The following is a 22,543-nucleotide window of genomic DNA, read 5'->3' as shown; positions in this document are numbered from 1 at the left end:
AAAAAAAAAAAATTATTTAAATTTTTTAGTAGAATTTTTTTTATATACTTTTTTTCTAACTTTTTTCTAATCTTTTTTTAAATTTTATTTTTTTTTTTAAATTTTTTTTTAAATTTTTTTTTTAAATTTTTTTTTTAAATTTTAAAATTAATTAATTTTTATTTTTAGTAATTATTAGCGAAAAAATAGAAATTTTGCAAAAGTAATTTAGTAATTTTAATTGTATTGATGAAAAAAATTAAAATTTTAAAAATTTTATTATAAAAAAATAAAAATTAAGAAAAAAAAAATTACTAAAAAAATTCATAATTCAAATAATTAATTTAATTTAAATTTAAAATAATTTCCAATTTTGCAAAATTTTTATTTTTTCGCTAAAATACTAAAATTTGAAATTAATAAAAATTTAAAATAAAAATTAATTAATTTTAAAAATTAAAAAAATATTTTCTTAAAAATAAATTATTTAAATTATTAAATTTTTTAGTAATTTTTTTTCTTAATTTTTATTTTTTTAAATAATAAAATTTTTCAAAATTTTAATTTTTTTGCATCAATACAATTTAAATAATACAATCAAAATAATTTAACATTATCAAAAAAATTCCAAACCAATTAAATCAAAATTAATTAAAAATGTCACAAAAAATTTCTCAACAACAGAAACTTGACATCCGCCGCAAATTCCATCCAAAAAAGGTTCGTCTCACACACAATAAACGACCAGAATACCTAATTTAAGCGCCATACGAAATTGCACGCTTGTTCCGTCGACAGAAAAACAAAATTTAATTCATTAATGACTTTATTCCTTATCAAAAAGCTACAAAAATGTCTTCAAGTCGCGTCATCTAATTAAAGCTAATAAGCATGCCAAAAAAAAACAAATTACTTTGCCTCACTCTCGTCATCCGCATTCAATCTGCCTTGAAATTCCGCCTCTTCTTCGACACTAATTTCATTGCCTTTTAGCAAAATTTCTTTGAGCGCCGGCAGCTTCGGGAATGTTTCCAGCGAGGTAATTTTATTATCACTCAAGTTGATTTTCGTGCAACTTTTTAATGCACCCAATTTCGCCAAATTTCTGTCTGTGAGTTGATTGCCGGCTAAATTTATGTCTTCCACAACAGACAAGTATTGGGCGTAATAAATTGTGGTTAAATTCAATTTCGATAAATTCAAGCAATTTCCCAAATTTCCGCCGCGAATCCATTTTTCGAGTTGCATCTCGATGTTCCATTTGCTGGCGAGGTCTTTGTAGTAACCAGCACGAAGCGAATCTATCGTTTGTAACTTTTGCAGGATATCGAGACATTTTTGGTGGTACTCTTTATCGGTTCGATTGATCGCCCGCATGAGCAAGGCTGATGTCAAAAGAGTCCATTTGCTTTCTGGCTCGAGTTCTAAAAGTTCGTTGCAGTCACTGAGTTGATTTTTGAGGACATCAAGTACGGCGGTTTGGAATTCGTAGCCAAATTTGGGGATTTTGATGCCAACTAAGCTGCCAATTGTGCGACAAATGTGCATCTTGCAACTTTTTCCCGCCTCCGTGACATATTCCAGTTCGAAATCTGCGGTATTTGAGACATCGGCGTTATGGCGCAACGTCCAAATTGTGTCGTATTTGGCGCCCTCAGTGCCCGGAGCCCATCTCCTCTGATTCAAAATGGTTTCGAAATTTGTATCATGAAAATATCCGCAAGCATTGAGGTCGATGGCTTGCGAAAAAGCGATCAAAATGTGATCTTTGGTCATTTTAAACACGGCAATGTCGAATTCCTCCTGCGAATAGCCCAGCAACCATCTTTGGTAGAACCAAGCACTGCTGTCATTGGGCTCAGTAAATGCCGCATTCAGCACCAAAACGAGTTCTTCCTTCAATTTTTCCTCACTAATCGGCCTTGAAGGGTCCGTGGGATGCGGAAAAAGTTTCGGCAGCAATTTACTGCGATAATGCCACGACGAATAATTCGAAAAATTCGTCTCAATTTTTTCCGTGCAAAATTCAAACTCTTTTTCCGCCGAAACGCCAGCCCGATCGACGACAAAACGTCGATAATCCCAGCAATGGAAGTTTCGTTCGTCGATTTTGAGGTATTGCGTGCAAATGGCGATCTCTTTTTTCCAATCGGGATTTTGCATGGTGTCGAGAACCCAACAACGATGATGCCAAGCCCCATAAGATTTGGGATTCACCCGTAAACATTGTTCCGTAAATGACAAATCTTTATCGTACAAAGCTCGATTTTCCTTCTTTTTGGCGATTAAATGCAAAATACAGTCGCGACGAATGTTCCAAAGTGTCGTGATGTCAGGATTTGACGAAAGAATCTTCGATGTCAACTCGTAAAGTTCCATATCGAGCTCGTTCATTTGACGTTTCTTGAAAATTTTGGACATCCCCAGCTTGTAAGCTTTTGTTTTGATTTCCTGCTCCTTCTTTTTGCGGATTTGCTCCTCTTCGGTTGTTCGGACTTTTAGTCTGCCGTGCTGGAAAGCAAGAGAAAATTTCATAACAACGGTTAAAATTACGGAAAATAAGGACTTACCATGATTGCTACTTATTTTTTGTCGTTAACTAAGTTATTGTCTGATGAAATATCTAAAAATCGGCGTAAAAAAGTCGGAATTTTACGTGAAAATTTAATTTTTATCACCGATGACTAAGTTTGTTTTGATAAGAAAAAAATTAAATGTCAAAAAGTTTTAGGGTTGCCAGAGGTTCATTATTTTAATGGAATATTTTTTGAATTGTCGCACCAAAAAAAAAACGAATTTTGTAATAATTTTATGAATTTTTTAGTTTTTAATAGGAAACAAGCAAAATTGTATGTTTTTGTAACGGAGGAAAACGGTTATGGAAAAAGTGTGGAGACTTGGGAACCATTAAGAAATTTTAAATTTTTAAGAATTTTTTATGGGGAAACTTTATAATTCAGAAGTTAAAATTTGTAGAATTACTTAAAAAATGTATTGACTTAATTTAGGATTTTTTCTCATTATATTTGAGTAATTATAATTTTGAGAAATGAGGTTGGTTCCTGGGAAAAAAATAAATTTTTTCCATCTCTGGAGGAAACATACGAAAATTGCAAAATCTATGGGGAAATTAAAAAAGCTTCCAACAATGCAAATTAAAATGTCAAAGAGAATAAATTAAACCAAAGAATATTCTGACAAAAAGTCTCTTAATATAAGAAGAGACGTTATAAATAGTCTAGATCATGTCGAAATTGCCAAAGGCAGCAAAGACTCTTCAGATTCCGATCAGATTCTCAAAAAAAAAACGAATTATTATTGACAATTAATCAAATAAAAACAATAAAAGCATCCACAAGAAAAAGAAGGGAACAAGTATGAACGCTTCCTAGTGAATGGAATAGACGAAAAACTGCACGAAAAAGAAAAATACATACGAGAAGTTATTTGTTTTCCTGCAGAGAGTACCGCAAAAGGCCCTCGTGAGGACTACTGCATTTATCTAGCCTAGCAAAAAAATTTGGAGCAAGGTTGCACGATCGCTCAGAGCACTCTTGAAAGCCACAAGTCAAGCATGTCACAAGTCGACTTTATACATAATTGTTGACAACGACAGTTAATAAAATCCCTGTAGTGCTCGTGGGAATGATCATCATAAAATTATATGAAATATTATAAATATATGATCATTATTTGAAATGAAGTTTAAAAAAAATTAAAGGTCGTTACCGTAAAATGTCAGACGAAAACCCGTTTCAGTCCCCAATCATTGGTAACTTTGAACAATTCTGTGAACATGGGGATTTCGCTATGTACAATGAACGTTTTGAAGTTTTCTTACAAATGAACGGAATTGTTGACGAGATAATAAAGACACAATGCCTGATCAATTGGCGACCCAATTTCGTATAAGAACATTAAGGCAGTGTGCGCACCGCTTAAATCTTGTGATGTTCAATATAAGCAACTTGTGATTAAATTATTAGAATTTTTAAGGTCAAAAAGTTTGGAAATCCTCGAACGAGCGACTTTTAATTCGCGAGCCCAATACACTCACGAGAGCATGTCCAAGTATGCATTGAAATTCAAATTCAAAGAAATTTTGATCATTTTTATGAAAGTGGTTCAAGCAAATTATCAATTTTTTATTTTTTTTTTCAAATTCAATTTAAAAAATCCGTAAACTTGTTTTTAGATTCAAGTTTCAGAAAAAATCGAGAAAAGTCGATATTTAAAGTGATGGTTTTTTTAAACTTTTTAAATTTTCAAAGAAAAATGTTCATTTTTTATAAAAAAAATATGTTTATACCTACTTAATAGACAATACTACAAATTTTGTGAAAAGACGAGAAAAGTTGATTTTTTTTTGAATATGAGTGTATATGAGAATTGACAAATCTGGCAACTTTACATCCCTACGTCAAAAACAAATTTTATTTGAATTGTAACTCGGCTTCTTTCCCGTGGCGCACCGTTAAAATCTAATTATTCACTAATTTATCAATGAAAAATTCAAATTTTCAATGAAAAATCGCTTTTAAACGCAAAATAACATAATTTTATGTAGTTTTTTTGTAAATCCCAGTACTGTCACGCGACTTTTCATTCAACATTCCACGAAAATCGTCACGCTATTGTTTGTTTATTTATTTACATTTCGTCCTGCATCGACAAACGTACGGTACGAAGGAAAAAATTAGGTCGTCATCATCGAATTTTCACATTATTCAAAAGTTTTTCGTGGCTTAAAATGTGTGAAACGATGGAAACTGACACAAATTTCAAGCTGAACCACAAAGAAGAGGATGGGAATACAATTTTACACTTAATTGTGTCGACGATGAACACAAAATGCCTGAAAGCTATTTTACGTTATTCGAGGTTTTTGGATTTTCGTGAGAAAAATGACACGGGAATGACTCCTTTATGCTTTGCGTGCACTTTAAAAGAGGTAATTTCTTAAAAATTTAAATTTTTTCATCAGAAATCAATGAAAAATATAAAAAATTTGTAGATTCCTCTTGAAATTGTTTCAAGTTTAATCGAATTTGATCCCGAAACCGTCGCTATTCCCGATAGCTTGGGTTTTACGCCTCTGCATCATGTCGTCATCAATCGTAGGTTGGATTTGGTGACACTCCTCATCGAACATGGGGTCAGCGCGAATACAGTTGACCTTCGGAAACGCACTCCGTTGCATTATTGCGCCTTAAATTGCGAAACGGAGATGATTGAGGCCATGAATCATCGCGACGTCGGCAGTAGTTTCGATAATTTGACAAATTTGGATGTCCTGCGATACTTGTTGGAGACCGGAAATGCTTGTGGCACGATTCGTGACAAATATAACAAGACTCCGTTGGATATTGTGTGCAACTGTCTCGCTACCCATAATTTGTACATCAGTTACGAGCATCCGATCGTGAAATGTTTGGAGACAATCGCTCCCTATACTTACGACAAAGCGATGAATTATGATTTTATCAAGATTTTCGAACTTTTGTACACGGCAATTCGCAGTTCGAGCATTGATTTGGCGGAATTTTGCATAAATCGCTTCTACTGCGACCCGGATTTGAATGGAACGTATTGTGCGATGGTCCGGAGGTACGGAGAACTTTTGCGAGACGAAGGAAATGGAAATTTGTACCAACTTTGTATCTTTTTGCACGAAGATTACCAGAAAAATCGCGAAATTCTGCGACCTTTCATTCAGGACATCAACAATTTGAATTATTGCTTCTTTACGCTCTCGCTGGACGAGATGGTAGAAAGTGACGAAGCCGTCAAACTCACGCAATTTTGCATGAAAATCCTCAAATCCGAGGGAATTGACTTTTCCCGCCCATGGTTTCAAGAGGAACTCGGAATAACGTTCGATTTATCGTTTCCCGAATACACCCAAGTTCAATTTCATCGGATTTTTAAGTTTTTCAACTACATTTTCAACCTCGACACGAACATCGACTTCAACCAACTCTCGCTGAAATACGTCGACAACTGTTTCTGGTCGATCCGGGCAGGCGTTCCCTCATTTTATGACAACCTTCTGTACTGCGAACTCTTTTTCGCCTTCTGCTCGGACACGCAAATGCATCAAAAAATCGCCGAGGAAATTTACAAGATGGACGAGCAATGGAACCAGAACGTCATGATCGATTATAATCGCGTTCTGCAAAATGTCGAGAGATTTTTGAATGTTTTTACGTACAACGAACTCGCGAATTATTGCAATTTTTACTCGTATTTCGACATTGATTACAAAGTTTATTCGCTGAAGCAAATGTGTCGACATCAGATAAGGCAAACGATTGGAAAAGCAAATTTTAGGCAGAGTGGACAAGAGTTCATCGAACGGATCATGTCGCTGCCGATTCCGATGGTGCTGAAAAAATATCTGAGATTTATTGATGTCAATTTTGATTATTTGGATTTTGATGAAGATGGAAGTTAAAAAAAATTAGTGCGAAAAAATTAAATTAATTGTAAATAAAATTGAATTGAATTGAAAAAGATAAGATTTTTTTTCTGTTTGTTTTTTTATCGACAAATTATCACATCAATTTTTAATCAGAGTTATTTTTAGTTTTTCGGAGAAAATAAAATTGGCAACATCATGTTTGGTATATTTTTATCTATTTTATTGTGAAATTACATAGATGCAATGAGAAGATAAAATTTTTCGATAATTTATCAATAGAATTGATTTTTTTGTGAATTCCAATAATTTGTACAGAATGAAGAAAATAAATTTTTCTTAAATATTTTTATTTTCTTTAATTGAGAAATTAAACTTTATTTTTTTAAATTTTTGTTAAATAATAGTCTTCAGAATTAATTCAAAACAATTTTTTTTAAAATAAATTAATTTTATAAAAATTAAAAAAAATAATAATTATGAAAAAATTTTAAAGAAATTTTAAAATTATTTTGCTCCTTTTTTTATGTTTTGAATAAATAGAGTACAAAATTTAAGTTTTTTAGAAATGAAAATGTTTTTTTAATCTATGAAAATTTATTTAGCTTGAAAAAAAAATATTTTTTTTTAATTTTAGATTTTTCGATTAAAATATTTTTTTACTTCTTGGCTTTATTAATTTAATTGTTCAATAATTTTTTTAACCATAAAAAAAATAAAATTATTTTAATTTTCAAAAAATTCATTCATAAAAAAAATAAAAGATGCCTTTCAATAAAATTTAAAAAAATATTAATTTTTTTAAATTTTTTTTTTTTAAAAAATTAGTTGATAATTTTAATTAAAAATTAATTAATAAAAAAAAGAAAAAAATAGAAGAATTAATTTATTTCAATTTTTGAAAAATTTACGAAATTAAAAAAAATTGTGTTGAAAAATTAAATAAATTCGAATATTTTATCGAAATTTATTTTTAAAAAAAAAAAAAAAAAAAAAAAAAAATAGAAAATTGAATGAAAATAATATTTTTCAAATATTTTTGCAAATGATAAATTACCAATATTAAAGTTCAGTTAATAAAAATCTTAATTTTTAAATGATAAAAGATAAAAGTCTCTTTTAGTATAATTTTTCATAAATTTGTATAAAAAAAATTATCTAATTATTATTTTGTGGAAATATTTTCCTTGAAATTTTATTTTTTTGATAAAAGCCTTTGAAAGATCTTTTTTTGATAAAAATCATTCATAAATTAAAATTAATTCTCTTTAAAAAATTAAAGAATTCTTAAGCATTTTTTAATGATAAAAATTTTTAATTGTTGAAAATTGTCAAAATTGCCCTTCGAATTAGCCATTTTGTGTAAAAAATCTAAGAAAATAATATTTTTAAATTAATTAAATATTTTTAATCTAAAATAATATTTTTTAAGTTTTTCATAAAAAAAATAAGAAAAAAGAAATAAATTAATAACAAAAAAATTAGTAAAATTAAAAATTATGATAATTTTAAAAAAATTGAAAAAATCACAAAATAAAAAAAAAAAAAAAAAAATTAAAAATTGAAAAAACTAAAATTTATTTAAGATTTTTTTTTTTTAAATTTGATTCAGAAATTAAATTTTCTTTAAAAAAAAGATATAAAAACGCGAAAATAAAATAAAATTTGAGAAGTTTTAGTCCTTTTTTCCATTTAATTAAATTTTTCTTTAACAAATTCTTCAAATCCAAACATTAGCGTCATATTTAAAAAAAATGTTTGTCTTTTTTAATTATTTAATTATTGTTTATTTTTTTTATCATATTTTGTTTTATTTCTTAAAATTACGTTTTTCTATTCTTATCACTTTATCAGCAGGTAACACATAAAAAAATTACTTAATTAAGTTGATTCATCATTCTTGTTAAATTCACGAAATTCCTTATCTAAACACATCTTTAACTGAAGCATACACGTGCGGACAATGTTTTTCCGCCAAAACACCTATTCCTGCCTTTGTTCCGACTTTCAAGTGAACACTGCCAACCAGACCATTCCAACAATGCACGGCATACGCATCTTTGACCATTTCCAGCGTTTTTGTGAGATTTTGCGGATTAAAAAGCGGATCTTTCGCATCATAACCAATCGGATAAAATAATTTCGTATCCAAAATTTCAAAATCGAAGCAAGGACCACGTTTCATCTTTTTCGTTTCGGTGGTGAAACAAAGTCTTTGGGCAACGCGAGTTAACAAACCGGGTCCATTGTAGGCATATTCCGTGCCGTTGTAGGTGTTCATGAATTCTCTCACCAGAACTTCGGCTAAATAGTGCCCATAACCTGTGGCATCGAAGCTCATTGCAGCTGAGGCGACCCAATATGTCGTTTCAGCAACAGACCATCCGGGTTTGAGATCTCCAAGACTTTTGAGGACTATGAAATCCGTGTCTAAGTAAATCCCGCCATATTTGTAAAGAACAAAAAGTCTCAAAAAATCACTAAAATGCACCGTGGCATGTTTCGACTTGTAAATGTCTCCTTTAGTAACCCATTGCTCCGCTATCGTGTCTTTTGTGAACTCCTTCAAGGTCGTCGGAACAATTTTTATGTTCGAATATTGCCTCAGAGCCTTCGTATAAGGCGAATTTTCCGCCAAATCTGTGACATGCAAAGCGAATAACGTCACATTAAAGTCCGGATTGTTCTTGGCGGCACTTTCGATGGCACAAGCTTGTCTCGGACCAAGGTTCAAAATGTTGTCTTTGGGTCTTTTTGACTCAATAAAGTAAATTGTCTTGTTCTCAATCGCTTTTGAAGGACAAAAACTGCTTTCTGTGTTTAAAATTCCGCTAATTTTCAGTCCCGTAGGTCGAATTTCTTTGATGGTATCGGGAATGATATCCAAGTAAGCCACCAAAATTAAGGCACCGACGCAAATAAATCCCAAAATCAGTCTTTTGAGGAAACGGAGTCCAATTTCCGCTTTGAAGGAACGTTTTGTTGTTTGTCCTTCCGAAAGAAGTAATTCGGAATCCATTTTTTTAAACACGTCTGAACGATCGTACGTTCAGAACACTTCTGATAAAAATTGATAACTCATTTCTTATCAAAAAAAGAGTTTTCTTATCAAATGCTTCTGCAAACAGTCTTATCTGTTCGCCAAATGAAAACTAATAGTGCAACGCGGTAAACATTATGGAACTCACTTTTACGATGTCTGTGATATTTTACGATTTTTCATGTCATTCAATTATGAAAAACACGTTCGAGGTCTTGTTTTAATGAAGAATTGTTTTTTATTTTATTGTTATTTTCAGCAGTTACTGATCCAGTTTCGTTGCCGAGTGATTTGAATGTGGTTCGTTCGGCGATTCCGTTGCACGTTTTTGATCCGCTTGACGAGGATCGGTGGTTGTTCGGGCATAATGGAGCCTTTTTGGATACTAAGGTGAGTGATTTTTTGAAAATTTTTTCTTAAGTAAAAAAAATTTCTAAAATTATTTTTTAGGTTAAAAAAAAAATTCAAAAATTTTCTCAAAAATTAAAGAAAATTTCGAAAATCGATTCAAAAACTTAAGAAATTTTCGAAAATTACTTCATGAATTAAAGAAATTTTCAAAAATCGACTCAGAAGCTTACAAAATTTTCGAAAATTACTTCATGAATTAAATAAATTTTCGAAAATCGACTCAGAAGCTTTACAAATTTTCGAAAATTACTTCATGAATTAAAGAAATTTTCGAAAATCGACTAAAAAGCTTACAAAATTTTCGAAAATTACTTCATGAATTAAAAAAATGTTCGAAAAATGATTCAAAACCTTTACTAATTTTCGAAAATTATTTCATGAATTAAAGAAATCGACTCAGAAGCTTTACAAATTTTCGAAAATTATTTCATGAATTAAAGAAATTTTCGAAAATCGATTCAAAAGCTTACAAAATTTTCGAAAATTACTTCATGAATTAAAGAAATTTTCGAAAATTGACTCAGAAGCTTTAAAAATTTTTGAAAATTAGTTCATGAATTAAAGAAATTTTCGAAAATCGTTTCATAAACTTACAAAATTTTTAAAAGTTATCTCATAAATTAAAGAAATTTTCGAAAATCGATTCAACAGCTTACAAAATTTTCGAAAATTACTTCATGAATTAAAGAAATTTTCGAAAATCGATTCAAAAGCTTACAAAATTTTCGAAAATTACTTCATGAATTAAAAAAATGAATTAAAGAAATTTTCGAAAATCGATTCAAAAGCTTACAAAATTTTCAAAAATCGATTCAAAAGCTTAAAAAATTTTCGAAAACTACTTCATGAATTAAAGAAATTTTCGAAAATCGATTCAAAAGCTTTACAAATTTTCGAAAATTACTTCATGAATTAAAGAAATTTTCGAAAATCGATTCAAAAGCTTACAAAATTTTTAAAATTCAATTCAAAAGCTTAAAAAATTTTAGAAAATCGATTCAAAAGCTTAACAAATTTTCGAAAACTACTTCATAAATTAAAGAAATTTTCGAAAATTGTTTTATAAGTTTAACAAATTTTCGAAAATTAATTTTAAAACTTTCAAAAATTGTTCAATAAGTTTGAAAAAATTTCGAAAATTGTTTCAAAAGCTTTTCGAATTTCCAAAAAAGCTTTTCAATTTCTCAAAACTTTCTTCTCGTAAACTAAAATTTTCCATTAATTCTCTTCACAGATGATGAACTCCAACCCCTCTGCCAACTACTATCGTCCTACAGAGGAACCTGAACCCCTCGATTTAACGCAACTCAATATCGAAGCAAGTGTCATGTGTCTCGTAAGCAAAATTAAGTTCCTGTGCGGTCGTTGCGGAAGTCCCGCTGTTCGTTTACGTCAACCCAAAAATGTCTGGGGTCTCGGAAATACCCCGGCAAATGCTACTTCTACCCAAGATGTCATCTCGAATCAACCGGAAGCCACCAAAGACGAGATTAACGGCAACAAATTATCCGCCACAAATAATCCCATTGCAACCGACAGTCTCGCTCTGACAAAAGCTGTTGGCGAAATGACGCGAAAAGTGAAAAAAGGCAACAAATTCACAGATGGCTTGGATTTGTCACTTACCACGGACTGGCAATCGGAGTTACGACCTTCGATGAAGAAATTGCGCCAAGCCATGGATGGATTGTTGAAAACGGCGCGATTGATGCATTCTGTGCAACGATTGCAGCAGGACGAGCGAAAAACCAGCACGATTCTTTCGATTATGTATCGACGTGATATTTGTTTCTCACAAGCTTTGACAACTTTGATCACTGGTTTGATGACGCGATTGTGGGCAACGAGCATCAGTGATCGTTATATCAGCATTTTGTGTCATTTGGGTCCTCTGGCGTACTTTGAGGGACTTCTTTCGCTCTACGGAAACGAAGTTGACATGTGGGGCGATTTCGTCGTTGCAGTTGAAGACTTAGCTACTGTCAATTTCACTCTTACTCGCAGCAATATTCAACGTGGAGCAAATGTCTTGCCATGTCCCAAGGTCACTGGATCCCGACAATCCATCACAGTGTTTCTCCCGGTGCCCGAATCTTTGGCTTATATTTTGCCAGCGAAGGGAAACATTAGTTTCAAGGTCACGCCGGTCTTTTTCAACATTGGAATCAACGAAAAGGCGGCAATTGCGGAGACTTTGGGACTCACGAGGGAACAACATCGCAGTAATTGGGACAATTTTGATCGTTTGAAGCAATATCACATTCGTTTTAAGAAACTTAATTTGAGTCCGGGCAAGTCGCTGTTGCCAGATATCGGAAATTTGATGCAATCCATGGAAGAGGCGTTGAAGCAAAATGTCTCGAAGAATGTCAAGGTCATGCAACTTGCGGAAGATGTTTGTCGTGGCTTGGATGGATTGCGATTTACTTCGTGCAAGAGCGCAAAAGACCGAACAGCGATGGCAGTGACGTTGGAACAAGCTCGTGTCTTGCAAAATGAGTTCCATTTGCCAGCGAATGACCTGCAAAAAGTTCTTGATACCATGAGAAGGTAAGAATTTTAATTTAATTTAAGACGTTTTAATTTTTTTAAATGAAAAAATAGTTAAATATTAAAAAAAAATTTAATTAATTCAAACAATACAAAATAAATTAAGTTTTAAATTAAAATTAAATAAATAAAAAAAATAAATTCAAACAATACAAAATAAATTAAGTTTTAAATCAAAATAATTTTAAAACTAAATTAAATTTTAAGGTTTCTAAATTTTTTAAAAAAATTAAAATTAATTAAATTTTTTTATTGTTTTAATAATTTTTACTTTAGGTATTTTGATTTTTTTTAATATTTTTTTTAAATTAAATTTTTGATTTTTTTATTATTTTTTTTCACAATTTATTACTCATTTTAAACTTAATTTTATTATTTTTTTTAAATTAAATTTAAATAAGTTTTTTATTTTTTAATTATTTTAATTTTTTATTAAAAAATTAAAAAAAATTGAAATCAAATAAAATCTTATGATTTTTAAAATTTTATTGTTTTTAAAAATTAATTTTAAATAAATATTTTAATTATTTTTTTTAATTTAAGTTTTTGATTTTTTAATTAATTTTTGTTTTTTTTTTATTTATTTTTTATTTTTGCATTTAAAGATTTATGAAAATTAAATTTAAAAATATTAATTATTACTCATTTTGAACTTAATTTATTTTTTTTTAATTTTTTTTAATTAATTTTTTTTTAAATAAATTCACTAATGTTTTTTTTCATGAAATCAAGTAAAATCTTATGATTTTTGAAATTTTTATTGTTTTCAAAAATTAATTTTAAATGAAAATTTTAATTTTTTATTATTTAATTTTTTTTTTCATAAAGAAAGAAAAAAAGTTAAAACCTAAAAAATTAAAATAAAAAAAAAATAATTCACCTAATTTCCATTAATTTTTTTCAGCGAGGGCACCCGCAGCGAAAACACCAAAAAGAACGTTGGCCAAAAACGTTATGCATTTATGAATCCATCATTGTCGTTGCCAGCATTGTATCGACCTCCAGCTGGCACGTACGGAAAAGTACAATCATAAGTCTCTTCTTATCACTTTTTTACAACTTTTTCATCTTTTTTTAATCAAAAAGTAAATACAAAATTTACTTAAAAAGTTCTTCCTGAAAAACTTAATAATAACGAAAAAATTGAATTACAAAAAAAAAATCACTTTTTGAATAAACTTTACTTAACTTCTTATCGCTCCAAAGGAGTTGCCAAAGTGAATGACTCTTTTAAAAAAAAAAAATTTTCTTCGACAAATCTTTTAATAAAATTTGATAAAAGTAGTTAGTAGCGAAAAACTTACAAAAAAAATCAATTCGTACTTATTCGACAATTGAATTTGATAAAAAAAAATAATTTAATCGTAGTTTTTAGTATTTACAGGAGATCTTAACACAATATACTCGTAAGAAACTCTTCTAAAGTAGCCTGAATTAGAGATTAACTAAATAAAATATCTACAGGGAAAGTTAATATGAGCGAAAGTTCGTTGTTGTGCGAAAGTGCTTAAAAAACTTTTTAAAACAAAGAAAATTGTTACCGTTTAAGTTTAAGTTTTTTTTCTGAATGTTCGTTTTTTTTGTTAAACGTAAAATAATGTTTCCAAAGTTGTTAAAAGGAAAGGTACAAGCTAATAATATTTACTTCTTAAAATATTAGAGATTAGGATGAAATAGACAGTAGTTTTTTGAGGAATGATAAAAAATTTAGAATTGTAGAAAATTTTTTGATCCATATTAGATATGATCTTCCGGACTATTTATAAACATTTTTAAACGTATTAGGAGTAATAATTAGATGAAAATCGGTTCTGACTTAAAAATAAAGAAGTAAATTTAATTTTTTACGTTTTTATGGTGAAAATATTTTTGTAAGTTACTTTGGTTTTCAGAATTACAGTAAGTCTTATTTTTTTAATTTTTTTCAGCAAATAAAGATTATACGGTACAGGCAAGTAATAAAAAAGTATGACAGAAAAACAATGAAAACTTAAAGCCTCTGTTCTACCATTTGTTTTGATTTTTTTCAGCAGCAAACCTTGAAATTTAAAGAAACTTTTCTGACAGCTTAAAAACCCCCCCCCCTTTTTTCAAAGAAATTGTTAAAAATTAGCTCAAATTTATATGGAAATTTTGTGAAAAATTGTACATGTTTCTCAGTAAGTTTGTTTGGAAAAAGTTTGAAGCGGTTAAATATTAGTGACAAATTGAAACAAAAAATTTAATTATAGCCTAAAAGAATTTATAAAACGACGTCGTATTATTTTCTTAGGGTAACCCGATTTGTGCAATCTAGCATGCCCTCCCTGCGGCGGATTGCCCTACGTCGAAATCCATCGGAAATTCTGGACCCAACTATAAGAAAAACTTCCGACGCCGTAAATGGATGGCGCCATAGAAGAAATATACAAAAAAGTAAAGGCAAGTAAAAAAGAAGTATGACAGCAAAAACAATGAAATACTTAAAGGCATGTAACTCTGTTCTACTTTTTCATTTGTTTTGAATTTTTTTCAGCACCAAGGCTCGAAATCATGAGAAACTTTTCTGACTCCAATCTTGCTTAAAATTTACCAAGATCTTTTAGAAAAATTTTTGGGACCTTCTGGGAGAGCTGAGCGAATTTATAGAGCTACAACACAAATATATGAGAAATATCGTATCCTGAAGCTTTCTGATTTGAATCTTCTTTGGGCGAAAAACTGGTCAGATTAAACCCTTATGGGTCAGGTTGACCCGTCATAAGCCAAATTGATCCCTTAAGGGAAGTTTTTGAACCCCCAAGGAATCAATTTGTTTCGTTAAGGCTTAAATCTGGTCCCTTAAGAGATCAACCTAACCCACTTTTGAGTTGGTGATCTGCAGACCCAAAAAATTGAAACCTTCAAGAGATCATTCTGAAATCTTAGAAATCAATATGAACCCTTTAGAGGCCAATTTGACTTCTTGAAGGAATCGAGTTGACCTTTTGAAGGAATGAAATTGATCCCTTGAAGCGATTAAATTGACCTATTAAGGGTTCATATTGACCTCTTAAGTGATCAAAATGAAGGGTTCAATTGTTTTGGGTCTGCGAATGACCTACTAAAGGGGATCAGGTTGATCTCTTAAGGGACCAGATTTAACCCTTAACAAAACAAATTGATCCCTTGGGGGTTCAAAAAATTCCCTAAAGGGATTAGTTTGACCTCTGAGGGTAAAATATGAGAGTGCAGTGACAACTTACAAAATCACAAACGAAATGATGAAGACTAATTTGACAATACCGTTGATACAAGAGCGTTTTTCGATACTTTTCGCGCTCTAAATATTCGCCCTGTAGCATATTCCCTGAAGTTATAAGTCAGTTAACTTCCCTCTGACTAAAACTAAAAATATTTAAAGGCACGTGACAGAAGGAATAACGTGTAAATATTTAAACTAAAAACACGAAAAACAAACAAAATATAACGGCATTGAACTTTATTTCGTATTATCTAAAAACATAATCAACTGTTTTATAAATTTTTGGGCAATGCTTCTTCACTAAAAATTTAATTGCTGATCCTTCTTCCAACTTAAATGATCCATACATTCCGTTCCAGCAATGCATTCCATACGAATTTTTGATAGCTCTCATGGCATCCTGCATACTCTTTGGATCAGAAATTGGTTCCTTCATTTTATACGCAAGTGGAAAGAACGAATCATGTTCCAATATCTCAAAATTTCCACACATTTCGCGTGTCATCCTTTTTGTATTTTGTGTACCACAAAATTTATGAGCAACTCGTGTCAATAAACCGGGTCCATTGTAGGCATATATCGTTCCATTGTACGTCTCCATGAACTCCCTTATGAGATACTCGGCGGCAATATGACTCTCACCCTTGACATCCATACCAAGAGCTGCGGATCCAATCCAATGCCCAGTTTCAGCAACTGCCCATCCCGGTGTCAAGTCTCGCAAACTTTTGAACACAATGAAATCCGTATCCAAGTAAATCCCGCCATATTGATAGAGCAAAAAGAATCGCAGGAAATCGGAAAGATGCGTACGTCGCATTGGTGATGCCTCAATTTTTCCTTGAGCTATCCACAATTCCGCAATGGAACCTTTTACGAGTTCTTGCATCGTTGTTGGAATGATTTTGATGTTTGGATATTGTCGCAAAGCCCTCATGTAAGGATGCATTTCTTGCAGGTCGGTGACATTCAAAGCGTACATTATCACGGTAAAGTCTGGATTGTGCAAGGCAGCACTCTCAAGGGCACAAGCCTGACGCGCATTGAGACTGAGAACGTGGTCTTTGGGTCTCTTGGATTCGATGAAAAAGATGGACATGTTGCTAGTTGGGCGATTTGATTCCATGCTGGATTTTTTTGGAAACATATTCTTCACTAATTCATCAAAAGAAATCATCGAAACTAAAAAGTAAACACAAATTAATGGCACGATAACGCGTTTAATGAAGTACCGAAAACGAATTTTCTTGTAGAATGTTTCGCCATCGCCTAGCAGTTTTTCGGAGCTCATCAGTGATGCTTTTTCTTTAAACGTATAACTAAAAATGACTTATTTTCAACCTGCAAACTCTAAAGAAGATATTTTTCAATGTTTATTTTTAAATTTTTAGTCACCAAAAGCACGTTTGGACACATCTTTCTCTTTGTTTTTAATTTTAAACGTGATAAAATGATAAGCTAAAAAGTTTTCCTGTTAGTACGCAGGTTGTTTGTTATTATTCAAATATTACATAAAACTTTGAAAAATATATTTTTTTGCTCGAAGGTATGTTTAGAATGCAAAAATTCGGCAAAAATCCATCTAAAAATAAAGATTTTTTTTTAATTTGTCAAGATTTAAAACTTTGAACGAAATTCATTGAAAACAGTATTTAAAGAAACAGAAAAACAATTGAAACTCGAAATCTTAAACTAAAAATTTAAAATCATTTCAAAAACACGAAAAAAAGAGAAAATTCAAAGCAAAAACAAAAATAGAGAAAGTAGTCGTCTAAAGAACGACATACTATACCGCATTTCGATGTTGCATACCTACACTTTTTTGTACTCCTCAATTCACAATTTCATACTCCTCATTTCACAATTTCATACTCCTCATTTAAATTTTACAAACTCCTTATAATCTACAGACTTTTCTCATTGAAATGCATATATTTCACAATTTTGTACTCCTCACTTCAAATTTTCGTACTCCTCATGACCCTTTCGCAATTTCATACACCTCACAGTCAAAGAAGCTGCCCACAGACCTTCAGGATCCTCAAGTCGAGTTTAATACCGCATTTTTTCTTCGAAATGCGGTAAAAAGAAAAAACTTAAATGAAAGGAATTATTGCTTATGTTTATTTTCTAAAAAAGTTCTTCAACTGCAGCATAAACTTTCGGACAATGCTTTTCCGCCAGCACTCCAATAGCTGCTTGAGTTCCAACTTTCAAGTGAACTCCCCCAAGATATCCACCATGCCAACAATGAACGGCATAAGAATCTTTAACCTTTTCCAAAGCTTGAGTCAAATTGCTTGGATTAAAAAATAAGTCTTTCTCATAAAAACCAATAGGATAAAAAGTTTCCCGAGCCAAAACTTCAAAGTCGTAACACGGTCCACGTTTCATCATCTTCGTATCTTTTGTGAAACAAACTTTTTGAAGAACTCGAGTTAACAATTGTGGTCCATTATACGAGTAAACGGATCCATTGTAGGAATTCATGAACTCTCTCACAAGCATCTCAGCCAAATAATGCCCGTATCCGGTTGAATGGAAACTCATAGCTGCACTTGCAACCCAATACCGACTTTCAGCAACAGTCCATCCAGGTTTCAGATCCGCCAAACTTTTGAGAACTATGAAATCCGTATCTAAATAAATGCCGCCATATTTGTAAAGCATAAAAAGGCGCGCAAAGTCACTCGTATGCCAACTCAGATATTTTCCTTTTTGTATAAGACCTTTCGAGATCCATGGCTCCGCAATTGAATCCTTTGTGATGTTTTCCAAAGTTGTTTTGTGAAATTGTATATTTGGATATTCCTTCAGTGCTTTGACAAAGGAATTGTTTTCAGCTAAATCCATGACGTTGAAACAGACCAAAGTCACATTAAAATCCGGATTGTTCTTCGCAGCACTTTCGATGGCACAAGCTGATCTGGCAATTAGATTCAAAGTTTTGTCCTTTGGCCTCTGGACATGTATAAAGAAAATTGTTTTGTTTTCAATCGGTGGATCGGTCGATAAAACAGTTTGCTGATACGGACTTTTATTTTGTACAACTGTTTGGTTTTGATGTTGAATAGTATGGAAATCCATGTAAGTCACATATACAATAATCAGTACAAAAATTAGGACTAAAATAAGTCTCTTTATAAACTTAAATCCTGTATTTTTGATGAGAAACTTTTTAGAATTTTGATTTTCATTTAAAAGTGTTTGGCTTTCCATTTTTTAAGGAAAAAATATGCAGTTGAGTGTTTTTTTCTAGACAGAACCCGTAACACTAACTTTTTAAAAACTACTGAAATGGTAATTGTTGTCCATTGTTTGTTATCAGAAGCACGTAAAAATTTCTTGCAGTTTTATGTGAAGAATACAAAAATATAACAGTGTCATAATGACACTTTTTAAAAATATTTAAATTTATTTTTTTTATTTATCTTTTTAAGAAATGACTTTCAAGAATTTTTATTATTTAAAGCAGCTATTAAAATTTCATTAGACTCTCTTTGTAAATATTAATGTATTTTTCAGTTAAAAAATGTTTTTAGAAAAAAGTGCAAGAACTAAAAGTAAAACATTTGATTTTTCAAAACCTCAAGAATCATAACTAATTTATCAATGCACGAGAAACTTAGGAGTAATTATTGGCTATCCATGAAGATCATGTTGCAAAAAAAATTTAAAAGTGGAATCGGAATTGAAAAAAAATGTCATCTCAGGTAAGATTTACTCTCATTGAATTTTTTATAGGACTCTCCATTAATTATTGCAGCTTTGCTATTTTGAAGAAACAAAAAATAAGCAAAGGACAATTCAATACAAATCAAGGCGTTCAAATGAAAATTGAAAAAGAGATAAATCAGTGCTCCTAAAAGTCGACAGAATGAAGTACTTGGGCGTCATATTGGATCTAAAACTTGACTTCAAAGAAAATGCTGAGTTTGTTATGAAGAAAGTAACCAAGAAATCGTACTTCATAGGCAGGATGAAGAATAAACTTGATAAAGACACAAAGCTTCTACTTTACAAGACCTTGCTGCAACCACACATTGACTATTGCAGTAGCATTTTATTCCTTGCAACCGATGAGATACTGAAAAAGCTGCCAATAATCTGTAACCGTGCATTGTGCTCAATTCTCCTGAGAGACAACAGATCTAACGTAGAATCAATGCTGTGGGATATGAATCTGCTGGATGTGAACTTCAATACACTCTTGCTGATTCACAAAGCAATAATGGGTCTCCTTAACATAACCGAGCGCCTTACAATCGTCAGCGATCTTCAACATCGAGTAAGTTTAACAAGATAAGTGCTGCGATTGAGTTGTCAAGTGACATGTACGTCGCCAAAGACCAAATCAAGGAGTTAGTCAAATGCCAGTATTCGCTAAGATAAAGTCACGAGTGAAAAAATTTAATTTATTTCTGTAAGGATGGACCAAGATAACAAGTAACAAGTTATTGTAACTGTTATGAAAAATTCTCGAAATTACGAAAAACAAGGTCCAACCTTTCACTGCTATGTTAATCTAAAATTTAAAATGTGAACTATGAGCTTTACATATATGTCTCGCAAATTCCATGTACCTACCTACGTAACAAAAGACAAACAATTAACTTTCCTTCTAACGTACGTAACCGCACCACTGATCGTTAATTACATGCGATATTTATTACTTTAATAACTTCCAACGACGTAATAAAATCGCATTTTTTTGATCATTTACACCACCTGTACGAGCCAAATGTAAGTCAACACTAACACACCTTCAACCAACATTCGATTTCAATGGAACGCCCGATACCTCATAGAAATTCATACGAAAATTATGTAAACAAAAAAAAACTGTTAACATGTGTTTGTTTTTGGCTGATGCGATTTTCGCTACGATTGATTACTCACCATATTCATATTCTCGTCAAACTGGTAACTTTTTAATGACAACTTCCACTATCCATTCAAAAAAATCAAGAAATTTCGATGGCCCATCTACCGTTAAATGTTAATACGTCTGAAATACGTCATTACTCGTGCCACATACGTTTCGCTTAAAGGTGCCTCTTTTGCGCATGAATGTTGTTATTATTTTGTATTTTAAGTCAGTTCGACTTAGGCACTCAAAGTGTAAATATGTTACATAAAAATCGACAAATAATGGTGCGGTGAGCGATTTCTAGCTGCGGTGAATCATTTCAAAAAATAATTTTTAACCAACAAAGAGTACAAAAATTGTTAAATAATGGTTTCTAACGTCGACACTTCCGTCGCAGTGCTCGTGACAACAATTTATTTCTCCTGCTTGATACTGCTGCCGTTCTACATCATCTATGGAATCGTATTTTTATTTGCAATGTATGCACATTCCGTCTGGCAAATTCGATAGCGCAGCATGAAAAAAAGTCGAGAATGTTAGCTCGACAAGTTTTTTTTTGGTCAAAGCAGTCACCTTGAAAAAAAGTAAAAAAAAATGAAACTTGTTACTTGTGAAGCTCTGTGATAGTACTCTAGTGCAAATGAAGGGGGATCATCGCCAGCTACTTAAATTAAAAAAAAAAAAACACAAAAGTGATGTATGATCAATGGAGCAAAAAAAAAACTTTCAATTAGGTCAATGTCTTGTTGTTTAGTTTTTCGGAGATTTATATGATGATGAATTTAATAATTGCTCAAATATTAAATAATTTATGTATTTTTTTTTTGTTTTTTTTTTTATAAAAATGCGTCAAATAAATTGGCTGTGGTTAAATATTTTTAAAAAAATAAAATGTAAATAAAGAAATAAAGTGGATGTTAAACAAAAGACTTGCATTTTTATTTATTTATGATAAACTTTGACATAAAAGTTTAAGCAAATATGGGAGTAAATCTTAAAAAAAATAATTTATGAACTAGCATAAATTAAATGAATGAATGAATTTTAAAGGTGATCTGAATTAATTTTCATTTTTTTTGTATGATAATTTTTTTATATGCATATGATAATTTAAAGCTACACGCGCTTCTTTAGAGAGACGTGAAAAAAATAAAAATTCATTGAATAAAAAGATCATAAGAATTTTTAATAATAAATTTTAATATTTGTACGAAAAAAATGTTTAATTATAAGGCCGCTCCAAATGAAAATCAAAAATAAAGTCCAAAATTTTTACAAATAAAATTTTAAAAAAATTTGAAATACTAGTTTCATACAAAATGACAAAAGTTTAAACTATTAAAAAAATTAAAATTAAAAAAATTAAACTATTATTTAAATATTTTTTTTTAAATTATTTTTTTTGAATTTTGCTAATTTAAAATAGATTTCAGAATATTACACATTAAAAATTAAAGAAAAAAAAATTCATACAAAATAACTGTCAAAAAATTTTGAAAAATAAAATCAGAAATTTAAAAAAAAATTAAAGAAGAAAATTTAATCATAATTTAATTATTTTTTAAACAAAATTGAGTAAAAGTTAAAAATTTTTGAAAAAAATATATTGAAAAATTATGAAAATACACCAAAAACGGCCATTTATGATAATTTTTTTTTTACTTTTTTTCGTCCCATTGGATTTGGAGCGGCCTAAATTGTTTTTAAATTTTTAAGCTGAAGAATCTAAGTTCAGTTTTAAAAAACGTCTTAAAAAAATCTAGTTTTCAATTAAATTCATTTAAAATTTATTAAAGTAAGTCTTTTAACTGATAAAGATTCATAAAAATAAAACTCAACCACCTTGAGTGATTTTTTTTATCTTTAATCACTTGTTCTATTCTATATTTGACCAGTTTTTGCAGAAAATTACGGTTTCTATAAGTGCAAAGTTAATATTATACGCGAAAAAAAATGTTAATTGAGTAAACTTTTTAAATTGAATTTTCGACTATTGAATATTTTTTAATTTTTCTGACAATATTTATTATTCAAAAAGTAATAACGATGCGC

The 22,543-nt window shown here is 30.6% G+C and overlaps 7 protein-coding genes across 8 annotated transcripts in view; 3 read left to right on the top strand and 4 right to left on the bottom strand.

The window, feature by feature from the left end:
* Nucleotides 1-14,201, top strand: part of LOC134838388 (inositol polyphosphate-4-phosphatase type I A) — a 34,881-nt gene extending 20,680 nt beyond the window's left edge. For both annotated transcript variants that reach the window (XM_063853907.1, XM_063853906.1), the window contains 3 exons: nucleotides 9,697-9,827; nucleotides 11,083-12,398; nucleotides 13,303-14,201. In XM_063853907.1, the coding sequence (XP_063709977.1) occupies nucleotides 9,697-9,827; nucleotides 11,083-12,398; nucleotides 13,303-13,432 (1,577 nt within the window). In that variant the 3' untranslated portion in view covers nucleotides 13,433-14,201. The remainder of the gene's footprint in view (nucleotides 1-9,696; nucleotides 9,828-11,082; nucleotides 12,399-13,302) is intronic.
* The window catches only part of LOC134828112 (vacuolar protein sorting-associated protein 37B), a 169,114-nt gene that overhangs the window by 128,755 nt on the left and 17,816 nt on the right, over nucleotides 1-22,543 (top strand). The gene's annotated exons all lie outside the window — the stretch shown is intronic.
* On the bottom strand, nucleotides 814-2,675 carry LOC134838390 (geranylgeranyl transferase type-2 subunit alpha). The gene is made up of 2 exons (XM_063853910.1): nucleotides 2,550-2,675; nucleotides 814-2,490 (listed from the first exon to the last, which is right to left on the bottom strand). The coding sequence occupies exons 1-2, from the start codon at nucleotides 2,550-2,552 to the stop codon at nucleotides 889-891; spliced, it is 1,605 nt and encodes a 534-aa protein (XP_063709980.1). The 5' UTR covers nucleotides 2,553-2,675; the 3' UTR covers nucleotides 814-888.
* On the top strand, nucleotides 4,667-6,487 carry LOC134838389 (uncharacterized). The gene is made up of 2 exons (XM_063853909.1): nucleotides 4,667-4,930; nucleotides 4,994-6,487. The coding sequence occupies exons 1-2, from the start codon at nucleotides 4,730-4,732 to the stop codon at nucleotides 6,431-6,433; spliced, it is 1,641 nt and encodes a 546-aa protein (XP_063709979.1). The 5' UTR covers nucleotides 4,667-4,729; the 3' UTR covers nucleotides 6,434-6,487.
* On the bottom strand, nucleotides 8,126-9,447 carry LOC134838391 (lactosylceramide 4-alpha-galactosyltransferase-like). The gene has a single exon (XM_063853911.1). The coding sequence runs from the start codon at nucleotides 9,414-9,416 to the stop codon at nucleotides 8,319-8,321; it is 1,098 nt and encodes a 365-aa protein (XP_063709981.1). The 5' UTR covers nucleotides 9,417-9,447; the 3' UTR covers nucleotides 8,126-8,318.
* Nucleotides 15,869-16,912, bottom strand: LOC134837611 (lactosylceramide 4-alpha-galactosyltransferase-like). Its single transcript, XM_063852994.1, has one exon. It carries the CDS (start codon nucleotides 16,910-16,912, stop codon nucleotides 15,869-15,871), a length of 1,044 nt encoding a protein of 347 aa, XP_063709064.1.
* Nucleotides 17,752-18,708, bottom strand: LOC134837610 (lactosylceramide 4-alpha-galactosyltransferase-like). Its single transcript, XM_063852993.1, has one exon. It carries the CDS (start codon nucleotides 18,706-18,708, stop codon nucleotides 17,752-17,754), a length of 957 nt encoding a protein of 318 aa, XP_063709063.1.

Source organism: Culicoides brevitarsis, chromosome 1 (assembly GCF_036172545.1).
Source record: "Culicoides brevitarsis isolate CSIRO-B50_1 chromosome 1, AGI_CSIRO_Cbre_v1, whole genome shotgun sequence".
NCBI classification, from domain to species: Eukaryota; Metazoa; Arthropoda; class Insecta; order Diptera; family Ceratopogonidae; genus Culicoides; species Culicoides brevitarsis.
This window is presented reverse-complemented; position numbering and strand designations above follow the sequence as displayed.

What these genes read in the sequence shown, in the direction of transcription:
- LOC134837611 (XM_063852994.1), bottom strand. Translation starts at nt 16,912, where the DNA reads ATGAGCTCCGAAAAACTGCTAGGCGATGGCGAAACATTCTACAAGAAA.
- LOC134838389 (XM_063853909.1), top strand. Translation starts at nt 4,730, where the DNA reads ATGTGTGAAACGATGGAAACTGACACAAATTTCAAGCTGAACCACAAA. An exon ending in TTGCGTGCACTTTAAAAGAG is followed by an intron (nt 4,931 to 4,993) that starts GTAATTTCTTAA and finishes AAAAATTTGTAG; the next exon opens with ATTCCTCTTGAAATTGTTTC.
- LOC134838391 (XM_063853911.1), bottom strand. Translation starts at nt 9,416, where the DNA reads ATGGATTCCGAATTACTTCTTTCGGAAGGACAAACAACAAAACGTTCC.
- LOC134837610 (XM_063852993.1), bottom strand. Translation starts at nt 18,708, where the DNA reads ATGGATTTCCATACTATTCAACATCAAAACCAAACAGTTGTACAAAAT.